General features: G+C 40.3%; 1 protein-coding gene across 1 annotated transcript in view; it reads left to right on the top strand.

The window, feature by feature from the left end:
• The window catches only part of arnt2 (aryl-hydrocarbon receptor nuclear translocator 2), a 108,627-nt gene that overhangs the window by 71,093 nt on the left and 18,900 nt on the right, over nucleotides 1-18,634 (top strand). Inside the window, exons 9-12 of the mRNA XM_083995467.1 lie at nucleotides 3,898-3,974; nucleotides 5,453-5,587; nucleotides 7,234-7,308; nucleotides 10,203-10,354. Coding sequence (XP_083851593.1) covers nucleotides 3,898-3,974; nucleotides 5,453-5,587; nucleotides 7,234-7,308; nucleotides 10,203-10,354 — 439 coding nt within the window. The remainder of the gene's footprint in view (nucleotides 1-3,897; nucleotides 3,975-5,452; nucleotides 5,588-7,233; nucleotides 7,309-10,202; nucleotides 10,355-18,634) is intronic.

Raw genomic sequence — 18,634 nt, 5'->3', positions numbered from 1 at the left:
CCCGGTCTACTAAAGATACTGCACAGCTATATCTAAGAGATTCAAAGCATTTACTGTAGGTTATTATCACTCCTTTATCTATACAGTATTGATTAGTTGTTTATTATATGATCACTTTAAACAGGATATTGCAATGCAATATGAAGAAAACACACAATGAAAGCTTTCCTTTAAAGGAAACTGTATTCTGAGTCAAGAAATAATCAAGGCTGCTCTGCCCCTCTGCACTGGCCTTTTCTCTTTTTTTTTGCTTTGTTGAATTCAGAAAACCCAGATGAACAACATGGAAAATGATTTAGGCTGTTAATTATAGGTCATTAGATCTGGATGGTACCTATAGCTCACATCTTTATGTGCAGCAAAACCTTTCTGGAACCGCATCGTTGTTATTATTTTTTTAATTAGCTCTGTCAACTCATGGGGGCGTGTCGACACGTAGGCTACAGACTTCCATATGAGCCTTCAGTCATATTTCGCAGCAAAAACATAAATAAACAGGAGGATTTATCCTACAGTAGCCTGATATGTGCCCGTTATTCAGCAGCTAGTCCCCGTGAAGGAAAGTTTCACAACAAACGGGCGTTGTGCATGTAGGCTATGGACGGTGCCGCTATTAAAAAGAAAAAAAAAAGCCGGTTCACAGTCGCCTGTCACTCACCCACAGCAGCTGACTGCGCTGTCAGAGGAGCTCTGCTGCTCCTCTCTCTTTAGACACTGGTGTTTGGCTGCACTCTGTAGGAGTTCAATATGAAGATCTAACCTCCATCTGAATAACGTTGCCGGCCATGTGGCGCTGCTCCACTAGTGTGTGTTAACGGCAAAACAAAAAAAAGAAAAAGAAAAAAAAAGATTGTCGGTCGTCCTGTCAGGAGGGAGGCACGAGCCAAAAAAAATAAAGATTGTTCACGAGTCTCAAAACACGAGTCCAAGTCAAGTCTGAAGTCTCTGTGGGTGCGACTTAAGTGCGACTCGAGTTCGAGTCGCAAACTCGAGTCCCCATCTCTGGTGGATGGGCTGGGCTAATGACAGTGTCATGGCGATGCTAATTAGCAAGCTAGGTCTCAAGTGATGACATGGATATTCAACTGCCAAAACAACGCCCTGGTGGCACCAAAAACCGATAGCACCGTGGGTCGGTCTGGGCCAAAGCCAGAGCTGATTTTTCTGTGGTAATACGTGAAATCAATCACCACCCAGAACGTTCTCTCAACTGGTTCCTCAGCCTCGGCTGAAGGCCATCAGGAGAACTAGATGGATATTCTGTGTTTATCCAAATGAGCTGTTCTGATGGCAGGTTAATGAGGTCGTTCCTCGTGAAAACAAGTGGTGCACTGTGAATGTTGCGTTGCAGTAAATAAACGTCAGAACCAGTAACAGTTTTGTCCTCAGAGCCGGTCCAAAACATTCAATGTCGTTAGTGAAAATCCTTTACTCGTAAGCCTCAGATGAGGGTTACTGGAATCGGGAGCAGAACACAGTCCCGGTTCCAGGACCCTGATCCTCAATACGCTGTTGGTCTGGGGGAGAAAAAAAAAATTCATTATCTTTGAAGAATGAAGCCAGGAAGAGGCAGAGAGTCTGTGGGCTGTCTCGTGCTCAACAGGAATCTACATCCAGCATCACTTAAAAACAGGCTGCAGGAATCCTTATCTGGATTTATGCGGGTTATGAGGTTTAATATGAAAGTCTATACGGAGAGAATGTAAAAGGTGTTTGTCCCAGGATGTGCACACCATCAAAACTCCCTGCCCCCCCACCTCCTCCCTGCCTGTGGCCAACATGACTGTGTCCTCTGTGTGTTGTTTCACGGATTACAGCATTAGAGTCCATGATAATATTCTGTACTTCCCAATTTCCGAAGAGCTTCTTCTCCATGTTTGTCCTCGTCCATTACCACCACTGCTCCTCCTTAGCTCAGTGGGTTTATTGCACCACAGTCATGACAGTGCTTTAGGGAATTCGACCATATAATCCCCTGTGACTAATGTAATTAAAGCCTTGTTTGTAGAGTGTGCAGAGTGTGAACGTGACCGGTTGTGGGCTGATTTGCTAAAAAGCCATTCTCTAGATATTATGTTATCTGAGGAATTCTCCAGATTACTGCTCACACATTGGCTTAGTCATTAGCTGTGTTGTCAACGGAAGATTGCTAAAAATATTAAAGGGATACTTCACCCAAAACCCATAATTCACCAATTTTCTACTCACCGTCATGCCACCGAAGGGTTTGGAGAACTTTCGGTGTTATCAAAACGCTTTTAGGGTTCCAGGGGGGGTCCGGCTGGCAACGGATTTTCATATAATGACGGCGGATAGAGTTCACTTTTGAATCGTCCAAAACACACACTATGAAACATCCAGATACCTCCATACTGCTCGTCTGTACCCAAGTGTCCTGAAGCCGCCACATGAAAACAACATATTGTAAAACATTGGATGCATGATGCAAACACAGAAGAAAATCTTGCAGCAAATCTTGCACATCTCACGCAGCCACTGGGAGCTACTGTACTGCTACAACAAGGCTAAAAACAGAGAGCAAATTAATTTTTTCTGAACAACTTTTTCATGTTGCAGCTTCAGGACACTTGGGTCAGTACAGACGAGCAGTATGGAGGTATCTGGATGTTTCATAGTGTGTGTTTTGGACGATTCAAAAGTGAGCTCTACCCGCCGCCCTTATGAAAATCCTTTTGATAACTCTGAAAGTTCTCCAAACCCTTCCTTGGCATGACAGTGAGTAGAAAATTGGTGAATTATCCATTTTGGGTGAAGTATCCCTTTAATATGAATAAAGCCAGTGAAAGTGTGTTTCTAGAGCTTTAAAAAAGGATATAAAAAAAACTATGACGTCACATGCTTGGTGTATCGAACACCTTTCTTGCATTGTAAAGTGTTTCAATTCATTTTTACACTGAATTGCAAAACCAAATGCGCACAAGCCATGTGAGTTGTTGCCTGGAAACCACTGAGCCATACGAACAACAGCAATGGATCACATCTACCAACAAATATTGCACTAGTTATAATAGTGCTAATGCGCCAACTCATGGCATGTAAACAACGTTCTGATGAAGATGCAGTGTTAGCTTTTTTTTTTTCTTTCTCTTTTTTTCTTCTCTTTTTTCTTTCAAGGGCTGATTTTCAATAGATGGCAGCCAGGGAGCTGCTCTGCTACGTACGAAACCCTGACCCAGAATCATAGTAGTAATAGTAGTTAATAGTATTAGCTATTTGATACACGACAGTGGAGGCGACCTGTGGTTTGGGAACGGCAGCGCTCCAATCTGCTCTGGAAGATTGTGGTAAAAGGCACTTCACACAAAGCCTGTCTGTCCGTCTTTGAAAATTTGGAAAAAACATGGCGGAATTGATGTAAAACTTGATCACAACTCACATTCATACAGCAAAGAACTGTTTCCATAAGCTTTTTATCGATCGAGAGAAAATCCGAGGAGATCTTTTTGTGGATATTCATGACATTTAATCAAATTTTACCGTTTCCATAAGGCATTTTTAATTCGATAAAACTTAATGAGCATTAAAACATGAGGATGGAAGCATAGCTATTGTTGGGGTCAGTTTTCTCTACACATATGTGTCAGGAAAATAAGCCTCTAGATCTCCATATAGCAGCCTTATTTTCCGATTTTCCGTTCTCTTTCCTCCTGATGACGGTCTCCTACTTGCCCACTGGTGTTTGTTTGCTGGTATTTGTTCCTTTAGTTTTTCAGAATCATATTTCTAAGTGTTTCTGCTTATTGTTCCATTTCTCCCACAAGCTTCTCAATTTCTCCTGTCTCACTGTGATGTTGTTTTTCTTATGCTGTTTGTTTTCCCTGTTCCAACATGATTGTGTCACAGCAGGTGTATCATGCGTGTGTCTCTTGTCCCCAGGTATGACTATACCAGAGGAAGACACAGAGGCGGGTCAGACCGGAAAATACTGCCTAGTGGCCATCGGCAGACTGCAGGTGTGTATGTTGTTGTGTGTGTAGGTCGGTGTGTGTAACTTTTTCACTTTATTCTCATTTTCTGACAAACTGAATTTTGGGTTTTCATTAAATGTAATCCATAATCACTACAAGTGAGACAATACAGGTGAATGGGGTAAACATCTTAACTAACAGATATGACCATGAACCTTCCCAAGTTTTATCACTTACATTAAGACAAATATTTTTTGTATTACAAGTTTTGTGAAATTTTATATTTAAATACGTAAATGAGGCAATATCTAATTAAATATGCACAAATGTGTGTACATTTCCAGAAAAGAAATGAAAGAGAATGGATGAAGCCACTTTCAAAATTCTTGTTTTATTTTGTTGAATTTGGATATCTCTTTTTATCACTCTGTAAATGAGAAAATCAGATTTCGCCATGTTTTTAGGAATTAAATGTTGTATAAATCAGGCTGTGAATGATATATCAACAATCCCCTCTGTAAAAACCTTCAGAATATAGACAGGAATAAAACTGGAAGGTTTGGTGTCTGTACTGCTGAAGTTGAGATTTCTAGCTCAGAGTCTGAGGAAAAACTCATATTGAGAAAACGGCCTTTAAAGGTTTGTACTGTAAAATACTTTTACAATTTGTTGCTGAAAAAAAAGGAAATGACAATTTTTGGAGCCTACATCATTGTTCAGGAGAGACAGAGCTTTACAACGATACCTGACATGACATGAGTCAGACAACACTGTAGCGTGTTACTTTTGGTGAATTTAGGAGAAATCTACCGACAAAAGAAAATAAAATGAAGTAAAATAACCACTTTAATGTGGATTTTCTACCATTTCTTTCCACTATTCTGGAAGAAGACATGCTAAGGAGGTAAACTAGCCCAAAATCTCAAAATTGATCAGTACAGTACATGAAAAAATGATGTTTTTGCCTTTAGTGTCTCGACTTAAAAGAAATACAGACATGAAATATTTCAGATTGTGTGAAACTAATTTAATATATAATATATGAGTTTCACTATTTGAATTGAATCACTGAAATAATTGAACTTTTCCATGATATTCTCATGTATTGAGATGTATATACATATAGTCAATGGTGGAGCTAATGTGAGGCCTTCAGATGGTTTCTCTGCATCCCCCCTCTTCATGTCTGATGGGGAAACATTATATATGAACTGAGTTAAAGTAATGGTCCATGCTTGTTGTGTTTTCCGCTGTTAATGAAACGTACATGCTTTGTTGTTGGTGTCGGTCTGACACGGTCTCTGTGAGCTGGCGCTGTGCCATTGTTGACAGTCACTGTTCAAATACAGGGAACAGTTTCAGCCTTGTGTGTCACACAGTCTGGGGCTGAGTGCGATGCCAGCGGTAAACAGCGTGAACAGTAACTCAGTGTTCAAAACACTCATGTATTTATGCTCCGACTCTCATTTCCCTTCTTAAACATTTCCCCCTATGGCTGAATGATGCGTCTGTGCCTCCCTCAGGTGACCAGCTCTCCCGTCTCCATGGATATGAACGGCCTGTCGGTGCCGACGGAGTTCCTGTCGCGTCACAACTCAGACGGTGTCATCACTTTTGTGGACCCGCGCTGCATCAACGTCATTGGTTATCAGCCTCAGGTTTGTAAAAGTAGATTTAAAGGGGTTTTGTGTTGCATTGCAAATTCTTAACACAGGTAGGAATGATGCTTAAGTTTCATGCAGATGAAATTAATTTTGTTCCTGCACCATATTCCTCACACATCCTGATTTGACTTCATAGTAGAATATATTATTTTGCATAACCAGGGTTTTTATAAATATGTTTGATCCTATATTAGTAATAATCCTCTGTTTACATCATTATGTGCATCATCATCTGGCTGCTGTGCTCCTCTCCTCATTCATCTCCTTATTTAAACAGAGACTTTCATTCACATTTCTCTGGACTGCTGCAGTGGCCAGATTCTACTGTGTTGCACAAAACAACACAGTAGAATCTTAGAATGCACCGTGTTACAGTAAACAGTGGAAAACTTTTGAAAACTTAACCAAAGTATAGTTTGAGGTACTAGTTTTTTTTCTAGTCTATACTTCTACTCCTACATTTCACTACATTTATCTGACAGCTCTGCTCATTAGATCTGTAAAACAAGCTGTGAAAACACAGTGGTGAAGATGGTGCTAACAGCAGTGTGTACTGTTGGATTTTTATTAACAGCTCCACCATATTTAAAAATATATATATATAATTCAGAATTTCTCATGTGGTTTCATTTCAATAAATGTTCCGATGTGTCCAGTGACCAGAGAAAAACTGAAAACTACTTACACACTGATGATGCAGTGATAGACAGATAGATAGATAGATAGATAGATAGATAGATAGATAGATAGATAGATAGATAGATAGATAGATAGATAGATAGATAGATAGATAGATAGATAGATAGATAGATAGATAGATAGAAATATGCAAGAGAAGAGCCACATGCACTTTTCTAAGTCTTCCTGTGTAAATCACAAACACTTGTTTTCAGTCACTTTGACCTCCGACCTTAAAAGAACTCACTGCCTGTTCCATGATGGAGTCGTCATGGCGAGGCCGTGTTACACAGCTCCAGTCACGCTATGCTCTCAGATGAACTCCAGCCTGACAAACAGTCTCCATGACTCTGCGTTATCGGCCGTGCACATGATTTTTTGTTGTGCTGACAGTAGAAATAAGCAGACCAAGATGAAAACCACTTGTTTCCTACGCTGGTATGTTAAACACATTCCTGTGGCCAGTCAGCACGCGCCCGCGCTCGCAGCCTCCGCCGCTACTCCACAACAAAACAAAGAGTTCCACATCTGTTGTCCTAGTATCATTCATAACTCATACATGTGCATCCTGTTTGGAGCTAAAAATATTCTCTTTCAGTTCCTGCAGACCTTGTTTTTCTTCTTCCCTGCAACACATTTATCTCTCTTCTCATATTAAATATCACTTACCTTTCACCTTTCCATAAAACATTTGCAGTCGGTGATTTGTCATTTTCTCACATCGGCTAACTAACATTTAAACACTTGATGAATTATTCATTTCATTTCGAAATCAGAGGGAAATATAGAAACTACTGAGTGTGAAGTCATGCTGGTTAATTTACCACAAAATGACATTCAGATCTAGAAAGTCAACAAAACACTCCAACTCATCTGTTAGCTTGCTGCTCCAGTCGCGTCTTCCTTTTTGTTTATGTATTGATTTGACTAAACGAACCCTTGACTGATTATCTGTCCTTCAGGACCTGCTGGGAAAAGACATTCTGGAGTTCTGCCATCCTGAGGACCAGAGTCACCTCAGAGAAGGTTTCCAACAGGTAGGACCAGACCGGACTGTAGAGGAGTTTGTTGTTTCTTTAGCACATGTTTAAAAAAATACCATATAAAAAAGACATAGCAAACATGCAAGGAAGTCCAAAAAAAACCCTCAAGGGTCTTGACAAGCGGACTTTCCTAAATAAGCATAAAGATGAACAGATGCAATATGTTACACATGAATAACACACACAGACACACACATATCAAGCAGTTACAAACGTCAAACATATTATTAAGATGTTGATAGCAAAATATATTTCATAGATTTTTTTTAAGTGACACATGGGAAAGTTTAATCAAGTGGGGAGGAAGTGAATTCCATGTCTCGGAACCTCTGTAGGAGATCTGGAATTGAGATGAAACGGTTCAAGATTGGTGGGGGGGTGGGGGGGGGCTGGGAAGCTGAAATGCTTTACGGGTTGGATAATAATGAAACTGAATGTTTGCGGAAAAGAAATTGTGGGGGGAAAAAGGTGGGAGGTGTTCCCATTTCCAAATTGAGCATTTTTGGGGTTATTCATCTGCTAGATATCAGGGATGCCAAGTTTAGGAAACAAAGGTAATGAGTGACTTCTTGGAGGAGAAGAGGCAACGATTCTAACTGCTCGTTCAACATTAAAGTGTCTTTAAATCCTGTAATTAAACGAGATAAGATACGATTAATCAGCATAAAAGCATCATTCCAAACATACGCTCACTGCCTCTCTCCTTCCCCGTGCGGACCGAAGTCCTTCATATTTGTGACGAGCTGCTCGAGCCTCCCTCAGCAGTTCATTTCAGAGTCATTTTAGATCCATTTCACACTTGGAAGAAGTGCAGCTCTTACATTACTCAGACTGACAGTGAGAGGAGAGATTGGCTCAGAGGGGGGAGGATCAGGAGGACGGTAGTGACCAGCCGCCTGCTACAGAGAGAGCACATCAAACAGTAGAGACCAGGACTGAAACAGCTCCATTCACAACTCACAAGCCAGACATTTTCAAATAGTCTCTTCAAACAGCAAATCACTTGATGGCCGCCTTCAGGTTTATGTTGCAGTGTGGAGCGATGGGAGCTGGTAAATGAGGTCCAACAGGTGTCCCTCAGGGCTCAGTCCATGGACTTCTTCTCTTCACTCTTTACATCAACAGCATTGGATGTGATATTACACACACTGTTGCCCATAAAGTTGGAAGGAGTTTTTTTTTCAGGATCATTCCTCTTTTTATTCCAATTCTAAAGGTTTATTGTGGTTTAATTTCCACTGTGATATGTTTGGAAGAGATCAAAAGAGTTTTAAGAAGTTATACACTTTATCTATCAAGAATAAATCACATTGTCACAATGATTTCATGGGAAGAGGTAAAAAAAAATAAAAAATAAAAATTGCAGTGATATAACAGTGATATCAACTCCTGAAAAGAAGTTTGAAAATGTTATTTCAGTCAATCATTTCTCCCCTCTAATAATACCAATTGGTGTTGTATAATACTGTATATTGTTGGAACAGCTTGGAACATACTTGTGCTGTGCTATGTGGATACTGTATAGTGTGCTACACTGATCTGTTTTACTTGATGTAGAATTTGCTCTTAAACACATAGTAATTCCAGACAAATGTTTTGCTCCATCATAATAATCTAATCAGCTCTAAAAGTGGCAGCAATGATAAAAGGGTTATGCTAACTGGATTGATGGAAGGTTATCCTTTATAAATCATGTCTCATTTCTGAGAAATAATTAGAACAGACCAATAAAGATTTTAATTTAGGAATAAATTAAGAGTAAATCAAGTTTTCTTTTCCATTGTTCTGACCTTTTAACTTAAGTTTTTAATTGATTCCTGTTTGTTTTAATTGGATGTCCTCTGTTTACCAGGTATATTTATCTGTCTACTTGACGCCATTGTAAACAACGGCTTCACTCTCAAGAATCTCCCAGTTTAAATAAATAAATATACAGTTGTTTCATTGACAAGCTGTGAAATGAGTTTCCTCCCCTGTGCTGCTCTGCTGAAACGGTTTAATATGGACTTGATAACCTCACAGCTAATCAAATGTTTCACTCCCAGATGAACACGCTGGAAAAGTCTCAACTACAAACCTGGAGGAAATGTTATTTTGATGAAGCACGGAGCTGTTGTTTCAATCTCACCTTCGTAATTAAAGGGATAGTTCACCCAAAATTTAAATTTCACTCATTATCTACTCACCCTCATGTGGACTAAGGGCTGGGAGAAGTTTCAGAGTCCTCCGTGGCTTCTCTGAGTTACAGGGGGTCTCGGCGTAGCAGTGCATGTCCATATAACGGTTGCAAATGGATACCAACTGTCTTCGTAACAAAAAGACACACCAAAAAACATCCAAATACCTCCATGCTGCTCGTATGTAATGTCCCTCTTGTATTGAAGCCCCGAAATGCGAAATTGTCCCGAAAAAAATTAAATAAGTCTATATTTCAAGCTTGTTTGTAGCGGAAGGACGAACCAGGGTCTGTCCTTTTCCCAGTTTGTCCAAATTTGACAAACAGGGAAGAGGAGCTTCAAGAAGCTTCCGCTACAAAACAAGCTTGAAATATAGACTTATTTAATTTTTTTCGGGACAATTTCGCATTTCGGGGCTTCAATACAAGACGGACATTACATACGAGCATCATGGAGGTATTTGGATGTTTTTTGGTGTGTCTTTTTGTTACGAAGACAGTTGGTATCCATTTGCAACCGTTATATGGACATGCACTGCTACGCCGAGACCCCCTGTAACTCAGAGAAGCCACGGAGGACTCTGAAACTTCTCCCAGCCCTTACTCGGCATGAGGGTGAGTAGATAATGATTCATTTCAATTTTGGGTGAACTATCCCTTTAAGACCTGATGGTTAATCTTGCTAATGGCTGACCCCCCTCCCTCTGTGCAGGTGGTGAAGTTGAAGGGTCAGGTTCTGTCTGTGATGTACCGCTTCCGGATGAAGAACAGGGAGTGGATGTTGATCCGAACGAGCAGCTTCACCTTCCAAAACCCGTACTCTGATGAGATCGAGTACATCATCTGCACCAACACCAACGTCAAGTAGGTGCCACACACACACACACACACACACACACACACACACACACACACACACACACACACACACACACACACACACACACACACAATCAACCCTGCACCAAGCGGCGGGCCACAGCAGCATTACTGAGCTCTGTCCCTCGGGCTGATGGGCTCTGGCTCACCGTCAGTAGCTCTAAAGTTTCCCTTCATTGAAAACATAAAACTATAAAAGATTTCACTCCACCGTTCCACTGATTCTATTTGAAAGCTTGTTTTTATTTTTCAATTCAATTCAATACAACTTTATTTATCCTGGAGGGCACCTCAGTTTGCAGCCACCAGTCCATTAACACATTCATTCACTCAGTCCACAAACACACTCACTCCAGCATGCGCACACCTCAGCTCCACAGCTCCCAGACATGCTCTAGCCATGCAGCAAGTTAAAGTTAAATGTCAAGCCACAGAACAGCACAGCATACATGATCATAAAAGAAGCAGCACTAGAATTAATAATAAAGAATTGTTTTCGTAAATTGATCGAACAGTATATATACTGTATATATATATAAAAAATCTGACAACTCATTAAAAAAATGATTAAGGTGACTACTGTCCAGGTTTAACTACAAGGGATAGAAGACTTGACATGAGGTTTCTCCTTTGGCCTTGTTTCTTTGGACAGAAGATTGATCTATGAGCTTTCATGTCAACTGTTGTCACTTCACCCATCTCCAACAAGCTCGCTGATGTGCAGTAGAAACTGTAAAATAATTAATCATAACAACATAATGGACCTTTCAGCGATACTTTGCAACAGACTTATGTCATAGTTTTAGATTAGTTACACTGATTTTTTTAGAGTAAGACTAGGACGTCTCCAGATTAGTGGAGATTACTGAACTTTTTTCTCCCAGTAAAGTAGGAGCAGAGTGTAACATTATTATAGAGGTTTGTCTAAATGTTTTTCATGCACATGTGTTAATTGTTTTTTATAGTAAACTGATTACTGTAAAAGGTATGCTTATGAAAAAGATAATATTATGGTTTCTGTGCTTATACTGCTGCTTTGCAATATGCAGACATTTATAGACCTTTTTTTACATTGTGACCTGTTGGTGTAAATGAAGCATCGAGAAACAAATCTTCTGTTCAGGGGGGGTCACAAAATTTATGGCTGATTAGATAATTATTAAATATTTTTTTCATTGATATATAAAATAGAAACAATCAGTCAATCAAATTAATTTGAACAGCTTGGGCCCTAGTCTCGTAGACCGCGCGAAGTCTAACCTCAGCGCAGCTTCGCCACGCCAACGGGGCGTGGACCAGGTCCATTTCGCAAGATTGGTGGGCCGCGCAGTCAGACTTAGACCAGCGCAAGCCCTCCCCTCGTCCCTCCCACCGGCGCAAACGGCGAAGAGGGAGGAGAGAGGGCGGGAGGGAGACAGGAGGAGGAGAGAAAGGCGTGGAGTGGGTTTGACACAGCCGAGTCAGATCTTCACCAATCAAATGAGCTCCTCTCCTCACCTTTAACTGCGCGGCGGGCGATGCGCGCTGCAAGTTTGTCATTTTATACTTGGACATGGACGGAGGAAACAGCGACGCCAGAGGCCGAACCTCTCCCCGGAGGAAACAGCTGTTTCCCCGGAGGTCCGAGCTCAGAGTGACCAATAATGAGTTTACTAATAATAATACAAATATCCTTAATCAGGTTTGATCTGATACACTGAGAACCCCTGCCCGATGTAAGAAACAACAACTAATAAACTAATAAAGAAACTCACATTTATTCAAACCCTGTGCAAGATGATGAGAGGTGTAATCACAACATAAACAAACACCATGCGTAACGGATGAAATCCGCGTAAAGGACGCTCTCTCTCTCTCTCTCTCTCTCTCTCTCTCTCTCTCTCTCTCTCTCTCTCTCTCTCTCTTTCTCTCTCTCTCTCTGTCTCTGTCCGTCTCTTTTTTTCTCTTTTTTTTCTGTGATAGAGAGTATACTGTAGTAGGCTATATACTGACTATCTGATACCGAGGCTGTGGTGGACTAAGAGAGATGAAGATTTGTGTTTTGTTTTTCATTACGGCTGCGTGACGACGTGGTCGCTGGCGCTAATGAATTAATAAGTAAATAAATAAATAAATAAAGCGATCATCACAAGGGCAGAGTGGTATCTCAACACGGCAGCGACATGCAGTCATCCACCCTCAGTCCTGCTTGGGACATCCACAGCTGCTTTTCAGTGCCAGTTCGTCCCTGCTGTGTTAATTCAGGTGGAGTTTCCATTACGCGCTGACAGCCTTTGATCTCTGCTTTGATCTGACGTCAGATGTGACGGGACAATCTATATAGATATAAATTCACGTGTTGATTCCATTAGTTGCATTAAATAGTGGTTATTGTGGATATTTATTGCATTGAAATGTGTCTGGAACTGTGGAGATCTGCCTGTGAGGTCTTGGTGACGTGTGTGCACTGCAGGTCAGTCAGCCAAACTTGCACTGCACCTGCTGCGCTCCGCCCTGCGCTGAGAGTAGACCTGGTTGGAGGTGGCGAGCTTTCAGCGCAACCTCGGCGAGACATTTTCGCACAAAACTTCCACTGCACCAAGCTGAATCTGTGACGCCTCCCCCTGCTGCGCGGCCACGCCTATCTCAGCGCAGCGCGATCTACAAATCTCCCAATCTGACTTTGCGCTAGGCTGCGCTGGTCGAAACTTGCATTAGACCAGCTGCGCTACCTTGCGCCACCTGCGCTGCGCCAGCAAACTAGGGCCCCTTGTCTGCATGATTAACATGCAATTGAAAGACATTGTTGAAATTGGCATTGGTATCAGTTTCCAAAGTCAGTTTATAAATGGCATATGGAATATATGAACCTATTTGAAAAGCTTACTATTAAATGCACAATAACAAGGTACATTTATACAAGGCACTGGGACCAGTTTAATATAAAAATAATATTTAAAAAAAAACAACTTTATAAAGGGGGTCCTGGTCTAGTCTTTGATCTCATTATTCTTGCTATGATATTCTGTATCTATATGTATGATTTTACAAAAAAAAGACCCCAAATCCTCAGTGAGCATTTAACCTGCAGCATGCAGCGGACCAATAGGAAGGAGCTCCTCCTCCCTCCGAGGTGAACAGTCACCGAGTCACTAAGTTACCAAACTTGCGTGGTCAAAGAAACGGGCTCAGTGCCTCACGGGAAAATACCAGTCAATCATGCACCGGTGCTTTTTGCACCGTGAGCCGGTGTGAAGAACACATCCCTTCATGTGAACGCGCACTCAGCTGTCATCATCGGTCGAGGACGGCAGCGAGCCCAACCAATTACTAATGTAAACACACGGCTAATAGCTCTCAGTCACGTGGGCTGCGTGTGTGTGGATGTGTTTGTTACCAGCATGAATCACTGCCAGCAGCTCCCTCAGGCGCAGTATTAACAGAATATGTGTGAGATTTATGAGCTCGCTATAAAAAAAAATGAATCTCGTTTATCAGAAAACTACAAAGTTCAGGAGCAGATGGCTTTTTCTGCAGGTTCTGCTCCACATCGGCAGTGTCGGTGTCTGAGCGCCGCCTCCTCGTACGGGTCTTGCATGCGTGCACATGTTAAGTCGTTTATGTTTTGTCCAATGTGAAAGCACTCCAGGCCTTATCCTGTTGAAAGTGCACATTAATCTGTTGAACTGGTGCAGCAGCAGCAGCAGCAGCAACAGCAGCTCAGTGTGCACAGTGAACATCTGTGTGTGCTCAGGTGCTGCATGTTTGAACGATCGTGTCACATTTGTGAGCATCCTCTGGTTCTATGCAGCAGTCTGCTCACTACAGAGGAAGCAGGTTGATGTATTGGCCCTGGAAGTATTCATGTGCTTCACAGGACATGCATTATAGGGTTGAGCGACTGGGTGATATATCAGCTGTCAGCGATTGGCTGAGTCCATCACGTATGGTTGATTTTGGGTCCTTCAGAATTCAACTTGGTAAATAATTAACCTTTAAAGAGCAATTTAAACAGGGACAAACAGTTAGGGTTGGGTTGTAATTTCACTGTCCCTCATCTTCTATCTGAACACACACTGCAGTACCAACTGACACAACAGTCTTTTGTTGGACTTGTTTATCTTCAGTTCAGTTTTACAATGTTTTTGTAATTGATTAAGCTATTTCAGCATTGCTTAAACAATCTATTCAGCTAATTCAAGGGAATTTTGAAACTTCTTCAACAATGTGTTTGTTCACATAATGAAGACTTCAGTATTTAGCGCTTCTTCATGTCATGACTTTGGCTTCTCTATTATTCAACAGTTTAGCTTTTGAACAGTTTTTGTTTCAACTGTTCGGCTCTTTTCTCTATTTCAGGAAATTCAATCTTCACCTTACACATTATATACGTAATTTAACCTCCTGCTTACAAGTTCTATTTTAAATCTCCTGCTATGTTCATCAACTGTTCAGCTTGGATTGCAGGATGGATAGATAGATAGATAGATAGATAGATAGATAGATAGATAGATAGATAGATAGATAGATAGATAGATAGATAGATAGATAGATAGATAGATAGATAGATAGATAGATAGATAGATAGATAGATAGATAGATAGATAGATAGATAGATAGATAGATAGATAGATACTTTATTAATCCCAAAGGAAATTCATCTGTCAGCTGCTCCAAACTGCTCCAACATTCTAAAAGAAAGTGCTTAGCTAATGCAGACAGATGTAGCAATAATATAAAAGAGTAAAATAAAGTATAAAATAAAATATACCTATATATATATACACATATACAAACTATCACCTATATATATGCATATATACATGTACACATATATATACACTCTCATATAAAAGAAATACAATTCATAAAAATTCAGTTAGTGCAGATGCTTACAAGTTCTATTTTAAATCTCCAGCTATGTTCATCAACTGTTCAGCTTGGATTGCAGAATTTTTAACATTATTTTCTCCCATGTTAACATTTCTGCTACTTTATGCTCTTCTAAAGCCATTCATCTCTCAGGTTGCAAGTTATACTTTTCAGTCATAGCATCAGCTTTTTCAGCATTGATTTAGCAATTTCCTCAGCTTATTCAGCATTGTTTCAGCAATAGCATTCAACTGTATTCAGCATTCACACACATTTTCCTTTTGGAAATGCCTAAGTTTAAGTTTAGATTAATATTGTCTGTCCATAACTTCATCTTCCATCTGAACGCACACTGCGGTGGCAACAACTTTGTCAATCAATCAAATTTTATATAAAAGTACTTTATAGTTTGATTGAAAAGTAAAAACAGCCTAAGAACTAAAATCAAAAAGTTAAGGTAGAAAAGAGGGCTGAATTTTTCTGTATGCCTTTTGTAGGTTGGTAGAGGTCCACAGATGGCAATCAGATTTTTGTTGCTTTAAGGGAGTTGAGAAGGGCTTTAAAATGTTCTTCAGACTTAAGGTTTGTTGTGTCATTGCTGCCAGTGTGTGCCACCACAGTACTTTAAAAACATGTCACAGAGTTTGCATTTTCGGGCCCTATTACTCTCAGATGGAGATTTATCCTCCAGGTCTTGTATGCAGAGCAGCAGCAACAGGTTGTCTTTTTGCCTGGTAGTCAAAGTCGTGTCCAAAAGAAGCTCAGTTTTGCTGTTTTGCTTGACTTCGAGCGGATATTAAAATGTCTTTAAAACAAGGGAAAATCACCAAACACTCATCAGTTTAGGATTCAGACTTTAGGTCTCCTGGCTCCTGGTTTATTCAACTTCAAAACCAAAATAATTCCAAACAAGTGAATCTGTATTTTGTCACAACCAGCTCTTCCATGATTGCACTGGTTGAAAACAGCATGTGGAAGAATTTGTCGGTCTGGATTTAATTTTAGTTCAGAGCGTCTGCTTGTGTGTTAAGTGAAAACAGAGGCAAGAAAAGCGATTAGCCGGGAGTTTGGAGGAGTCAGCCGCTGCCAGGACGGTGACAGCAGAGCAGCCCACTCTGAGCCTCAGTGTCACTCCGCAGGAACCTGTGGGCAACATCACAGAAGCCGTGCCCAGATTTATGTTCAGAATGTGGCTAAGACCAGAACCAAAACCAGAGGAAGAGAACATATTGCACCCACATCTGTCAGATGCAAGGAAACAAGACTCCATATCAGAGTGCATCACTGTCACTGAATGGTACTTGTCATGTTCAAAGCAGATGTCTTTATCCATTGTACACTGCAAAAACTCAAAATCTTACCAAGAATATTTGTCTTATTTCTAGTCAAAATAAATCTAATTATACTTAAAATAAGACTCATCATTTTAAAAGTAACTTGTTTTTAGACACTTACATTTTTTCAAGCAAATTTTCCACTTAAAATAAGTAGAAAAATCTGACAGTGGAGCAAGTTTTTCTTTCTTATTACAAGCACAAAAAACCTGCTTTCACTGGCAGATTTTTCTACTTATTTCGATCGAAAATTAGTTTGAAACAAGTGAAAATGATCTAAAAACAAGTTCATTTTTAGGTAATCTAATATAGATAGTATTATTAGTATTATATTAATGATTAGTAAGATAATTACTACTATATAATTTGATGTATAGGCGTTATATGTTGTCTGTAATTATAGTTGACATGATGAACTCATGGCATTGTGATCACTTAAAATAAGCTGTGTCTCTGCTGTGTAACTGGCAATATGTGTCATATTTAGTTTAATTCCATTCTCTGTAGAAAATACAATTATAAAATCTTGTTGTGCAATATCATAAATTCCCAAAATCTTTCAGACCTCCCGTCTGCTCTTCTCAGTTAAAATGTTGTCATTTATTAACAATGTTCTGCTTATTTTGATTGTTAAATTAATTTTACAATTCAAATGAATTGACTCCAGGCCCAGGGAGTACGTGTCGTCCTGCACGGCTGTTTGGCCCCCGCTGCTCTGATAAGGTTTCTGTTTGAGCCTGCTTATCTTCAAATGGAAAAAAAGTTTCCTCTTTCCCATCGTCCAAGTCAGAACTGATGCGGTTTGGTCACCAAATGTAACACGTTCCACCTTCTACAGTCCGCTCAGTGACATGACAAGTTGTTAGCTGCTGAATTTGAAAGCTTTGAATTGTTTTGCTGATGTGTCCGGTGGTTGCTCCAGTCCAGTCTATACCCGTGCCTGACAGACTTGTTGTGCCCTCTGTAAGCACAACATCAGCCTTTGCAGAGGCTAATTCCTGGCTGGTTTTATTGCAGTTAAAGGGATAGTAGCATTTTTTTAAAGTGGGGTTGTATGATCTACAAATAGCCCCTAAGTACTTTAATTGCAGTAGAAGACTCTCTGCACTCCTCCCGTTAGCAACGCCAGTCTCTGGGCAGGGCTATGGGCTGGCGTTGCTAACGGGAGGAGTGCAGAGAGTCTTCTACTGCAATTAATGCTTCGCGTCGGGCCGAACAACGCCCCTTAGCCGTGGTATAATGAGCATATACCACGGCCTGTCGTGATATATTGCTTAAATAATTATTGTTCCCAGACAGAGGCTGTGAGCTGTGTGAAAGACTAAATAAAAAAAAGGCTGTCTCCAGCTCTGGTGATTTACCTGGTGGAGCTTGAGCCATTTGGAAACACAGCCAGGAACTAAACATCCACACACTCCATCAAAACTGTTCAGGCTTAAGTAAAACCTACAGAAAGATTTTTTTTCCCCCTCTTACCTTTCAGGGCTTCTATAAAAACCTGTTTCATATCTACTATAGTATTTTTTGTCTCCGATAAATAATTTGCATAACAATGTAACTGTAGCTGCTGCATGTGAATATAAACGTGATGCAGGTGTTGTGGAATTAGAATTGAATGAATGAATGAATGTTTTATTTTCGTGTCATGCCACCACTGTGGCCCATCCCATATGAGATTACAAGACACAATAACAAATACAAAAAACAAAAACTAGACAGTCCTTCCTGTTGGTGTTACCTGCCACACAGGTGTGACATAAATAAACAATTTAAGTTTACTTTCAGTACTCAACTATATATCACTCTTCGTCTCATTGCCCAAGCCTTTTCAAGAAATAAAGAAAATGCAAAAATATTCAAATGAAAAAGAAGTTTTAGCTTCTCAGCATCGTCCAACCACACAAATTCGTTATTTGGATCTACTTTACTAAACAATTTTTGTCTTATAGAGTCATAGAAAGGACAGTAGAACACAAAATGCATTTCATTCTCCACCTCTTGGATGTCACATAAATTACAAATTCTATCGTCTTCTGCTGTGCCGACATATCTGCCTGTCTCCATATGAAGACCAAGAATA

This window comes from Trachurus trachurus (genome assembly GCF_905171665.1).
Source record: "Trachurus trachurus genome assembly, chromosome: 3".
Lineage (NCBI taxonomy): Eukaryota > Metazoa > Chordata > Actinopteri > Carangiformes > Carangidae > Trachurus > Trachurus trachurus.
This window is presented reverse-complemented; position numbering and strand designations above follow the sequence as displayed.